Here is a 5,000-nt window from a genome sequence, read left to right as displayed (position 1 = left end):
TATGCTCAAATCTACATCAGATAATATCACCCACATGCAGACGCAAACAGACACACTTTAAATTAACTGATGTCACAGATAGCGGCAAATAATTATTTTAATTCACAGAAAACACCCATGCTTCTACCTAACAGAAGAAAACAGGGCAAAAAAAAAAAACTACAACATACCAGAGATTAATTTCTGCATGCATATGTTGTCTTTTCAGATTATAACTATTTCTCATCAATTCTTGAACTTTGTTGGCAATGGCTACCATCCACACAGCACCGCTGCTCTGTCACTGCCCCTATTTGTGTTAACAGGGTGGCTGCACACTTTGAGCTCTTTCTAGTCACAGCTTTGTTATTTCTGCTCCAATTTCACAGCAAGAGAGACGCCTAAAAATGCCAGAGCCGACTCCAATGGATCTTAACGCGCACGCAAACGCAAACACACACACACAAACACACACACACACACACACACACACACACACACACACACACACACACACACACACACACACACACACACACACACACACACACACTTACGCACACACATCTGCACATACATAGACCTCGCAGCAATCCAAATATTATGTCTGCTTTGTCTGCATTCTTCTGCCGTCCCGCCAAAACAAAAGTTCTCACTGGAGGAATGAGGTGGTGTGTGCAATTATTTTTACGTATGTGTGCGCATGCATGTATTAACCAAGAACCCCGACCAATCTGTAGACACGCTCACACAGGGAAAGTGTAAAAGTGTAGATTGTTATATAAAGTCCATTCAGTTAAAAATAAGGCAAAAATAGCTTAAAGGCAAAAAAACTTAAGGTGTGAGCACGAGAGATTTGTAAACACAAAATCAGGACTTTGTGTACATTCAGGTGAAAACTGTTCTCACAGTTTCTTCTAGCTAATGTTGACAAAGTATTTGAGGAGATGAGAGAGCTCCTTCTGACAGCGTTCGGCTCATAGATTTCAAATGTGAACCTCCATATCTGTTTTAGGGTCATTTTTTTAAAACTTTACATTGATGTCTGTAAATAAACAAGACATGCTGGGAAATAGCCAGAAGTTATATAGAAGGCAGCTTAACAGATGGAAGTCCATCCAGTTAGACCCCCGTATGAAAGTTACAGCACAGAAACTGCTGAAAGCACATTTGTACACACTCTTAGTCTTTGTTTTGTGCTTGAAATAATAAGTTTGATTGTCTTTGAAATGAGTTTCGTGCTCTTTCTGTTTTGGTTTGTTTTGTTTTTGCCATTCATTTATGAGGTTTCTCATGGGGCAGTTCTTCCTCTTACTGCAGCCATAGAAACAAACGAAAAACATAGCAGGACAATCCCACCCCCACCATCACCTACACACCGAACACAACAGCCCGTTGAGGCGGGGCCACTAAGTGTGTGCTTTTCTGTGTGTAGGTATGAGTGTTTATGCATGGGTGTTTGTGTGTTTGTGTGGCATGGCTGGTCAGAGGAATGCTCCAGCTCACGCCTGGCTGAGCCGTCACAATGGACCAGCTCTTTCACACTGCAGGGAAATTCCAGTCTGATACGGAGGGAGAGAGAAAGCAAGAAAGCAAGAAAGCAAGAAAGCAAGAAAGCAAGAAAGAAAGAAAGAAAGAAAGAAAGAAAGAGGAGATCTCAAAGCCAAATGTTTGCAACTGTCTGAAAAATTACACTCTTCTAGCAAAACTGTAGCCTCTGTCTTTGGATTCACTTTGTACCCAGTTGGTTTTTTCACCCTCTCTGTAAACTGGTAAATCCACTTGTTCTCTGGTGGAACTACCACACACACACACACACACACACACACACACACACACACACACACCCCGTACAGCACATAAACACACACACACACATATACATACACACACACACACACACACACACACACACACACACACACACACACACACACCGTACAGCACATAAACATAAACATAAAAATAAAAACACACACACACACACACACACACACACACACACACACACACACAACATTTTAAGGTCTCTGTGCAGTTTTGGAGGGCTCTAATGAACCCTTTTGAATAAACTCTTTAAAAAATTACATTAATCTTATTGAGTTTGTTTTTGCTGCGTATGACTGTGTGGTTGTGTGTGTGTGTGACTGCATGTGACTGCATAAAAGAGAAAAAAAGTGAGATCAGAGATCAGGCCGAGGGAAGGAAACCGGTCTGTTTGGTCAACTCAGTCAGCGCTTTAGCAATGTTACGGCCACTTTACAACTCTTAAAGCATTCTCTGAGTGAGCTGGTATGTATGTGTGTGTTAACCATTACTGTGAGAGCACAGACAAAAGTGGATCTAGACGCACATATGCACACACACACACACACACACACACACACACACACACACACACACACACACACACAAACATACATGTTCGGTAAGGGCGGGCCAGTCAACAGCCAGCATTTATCACTCTAAAACTCTGCTGTAAAAATGAAGGCATTGTGGGAGAAGTCACACAGAGAAACAGAGACTAAATCCAGTGGGCACAGCAATAGAAAAGCGATGATGTTCTTGTGTCTGGCAAATGTCAAGTACACACACATGCATGCACATATTCGCCAAGCACATGCACATGCATCTCTAGGCAGGGGGGCTTAGTGGCATATTTTACCTATTATCCAAATGAGTACTTTCCACAAACCCACCAATCACGTTCTCTTTTATCTTTTATAGGCTGATTAACTTAACAGGCTTCACAGGCAGCGCTGGATACATGCCTCTGTGTGTGTGTGTGTGTGTGTGTGTGTGTGTGTGTGTGTGTGTGTGTGTGTGTGTGTGTGTGTGTGTGTGTGTGTGTGTGTGTGCGCGTGCGTGCGTGTGTGTGTAAGCAGTTATGCTCATGTGTGCATGTATGTTTGTCAGGATGTGTCACAGAGTGCTGTACGGTTGGAGTTCTGGTTGTGAATGCACGTACCTTGCTGCAGAGACTGCATGGCGGCGGTGGGCTGCAGTGGAACCAGGCCTTGTCTCTGGAGGTTGAGGATGTGCTGCTGCTGAAGCTGCTGCATCTGGATCAGCTGCTGCTGGAAGGCCAGCTGCTTGCTGCCTAACTGTTGTCAGTAAGAAGAAGAAGAGAAAGAAGGTAGAGAAGTTAGAAAGTTAGGTAATATGTTATGCTTTCATTTCAATTTGTATGTACAGATATTCATTTTGGCACAAAAGTGTCAAATCATACTCTATACTGAACCAGTACAGGCCTGCAGAAATCTGCTTGCGCCTACAATTTTGTTCCTAACATTGTCTTAATTTCTGAACCTCTTAAGAAAATCCAATTTTGTAAAGTTATCCCTTTTTTCAATAGTAGTTTTGAACTGAAAAGTTAATTTGTCACGGATTTATTAAATATTTCACATCTGAAAAGAGCCCTTCCTGCTACTGTGATTTCAACTGGTCCATCTTTCATTTTCAACATATCCAATTATAAACTCCCTATATAAAATGAATTGAAGGATGATAAAGTAATCTGTCTGTTGATGAAAAACAAAATAAGAAACTGTGAGGTTTAAAATGAGTTCCCTAATTATGGGGGAATAGGAGCCTGATGCCAAGCTGTGAGGACCCAGAGGATACAGAGAAGGGGCGAAGGGACTGAGGGAGGTTAAAGGGGAGCGTAGGAGACTACATGGTGTGTGGCGGTAATGTCGGTGTGTGTTACGATGATAAATGTCCCCTTTCCTGCTCTCCCCGTCTGGGGCAGACCTGGCCAGTGCTGCGCTATTTTAAGTCCCCCCCCTAGATAACTAGGGAAAAATAAATAAATACAACTGCTCATTGTGTGAGTGAGTGAGTGAGTGAGTGCGTGCGTCCGTGCGTGTGTGTGTGCGTGTGCGTGTGCATGACAGAGAGCGGCAGCCTGGAACCCTTTGAACAGAGAAGAACTCACAGGAAGGGCAAATAGGTCATTTCCTTTCAGACTTGGTGCCTGGGGAGAAGAAGTGTGGTGGCAGTGGGGCTGTGTGTGTGTGTGTGTGTGTGTGTGTGTGTGTGTGTGTGTGTGTGTGTGTGTGTGTGTGTGTGTGTGTGTTGGGGGTGGGTTGTAAAAGAGCAAACAACACTATTCTTTACTGGGTAAAAAAAGGAGGGAAACTAACTTTTTCCTTGTAATGATTCAATAAAATTGTCAAATGTTACTTGTTGAAAATCTTGGGCCTTTTTCTTCAATGCAAATTCAAGCACATAGTGTCACACCACACATAATTATTGCTCTCATGTGTTTAAATGTATCAATTAACAGTAGTTAGTATGCAAATATGGACATTTTAAGGAACCGGGTCTAAATCGACAATGGACAAAAAGTGGAGAAGAATCCAAGGCCACAGAAAAATCCTCATGTTCATGGTGCCCAGACTTTTAAAATGCACGTTCCGTCAATACAAACACAAATAGTTCAGGTACAGAAGAACACAGCAGTCGCACTTTAGGTGATCTAATCACAGAGAACCGCAGCTATAGTCCATGAAACAAATCTGGTCCTGTCTCATTCCACAATTGTATTCTGCAAGACATGTTTACAGTATAGCTGGGAAAAATCCATCTCCTCGGCTTTGTCACACGCAAGACTCAAAATCTGTGTCCTCCTTCCATAGTTTGGTTCTTTGAAGTAAATTGCCAAATTCTCATTAGTTGCAATAAAAGGTTTATCAGGATCAGTGTCCTGACTGAACTGTCTCCTCCCGCTCAGTCTGTGTTTCCAGCCCTGCTTGCCCCTCCTCAGCCCTTTTCTACTTGTCTGTCCATTTTATTTCTTCCACTCCCTCCTCTGTCTCTGGTACCCTCCTGAGATATGGCTATGGTTCTTTAAAACACACAGTGTGAGCGTGCGTGCGTGTGTGTGTGTGTGTGTGTGTGTGTGTGTGTCTGTGTCTGTGTTCTGTTTACATTAGCTGTGGCTGAGTGGCCAAAGCTAGCGCAGTAACAGGCTGTCAATGTGATTTATGAGCACATCACACACTGTCTGAGCCTGCCAG

At 43.0% G+C, this 5,000-nt stretch overlaps 1 protein-coding gene across 5 annotated transcripts in view; it reads right to left on the bottom strand.

Moving 5' to 3' along the window:
* Positions 1-5,000, bottom strand: part of foxp4 (forkhead box P4) — a 93,840-nt gene that overhangs the window by 22,245 nt on the left and 66,595 nt on the right. For all 5 annotated transcript variants that reach the window (XM_069156910.1, XM_069156928.1, XM_069156936.1 and 2 more), the window contains exon 6: positions 2,948-3,083. In XM_069156910.1, coding sequence (XP_069013011.1) covers positions 2,948-3,083 — 136 coding nt within the window. The remainder of the gene's footprint in view (positions 1-2,947; positions 3,084-5,000) is intronic.

This window comes from Embiotoca jacksoni, unplaced genomic scaffold (assembly GCF_022577435.1).
Source record: "Embiotoca jacksoni isolate LCO1_2020_lvr unplaced genomic scaffold, fEmbJac1.0.p SCAF_1, whole genome shotgun sequence".
NCBI classification, from domain to species: domain Eukaryota; kingdom Metazoa; phylum Chordata; class Actinopteri; family Embiotocidae; genus Embiotoca; species Embiotoca jacksoni.
The sequence above is the reverse complement of the archived record's forward strand: the minus strand, read 5'-3'. Positions and strand labels throughout refer to the sequence as shown.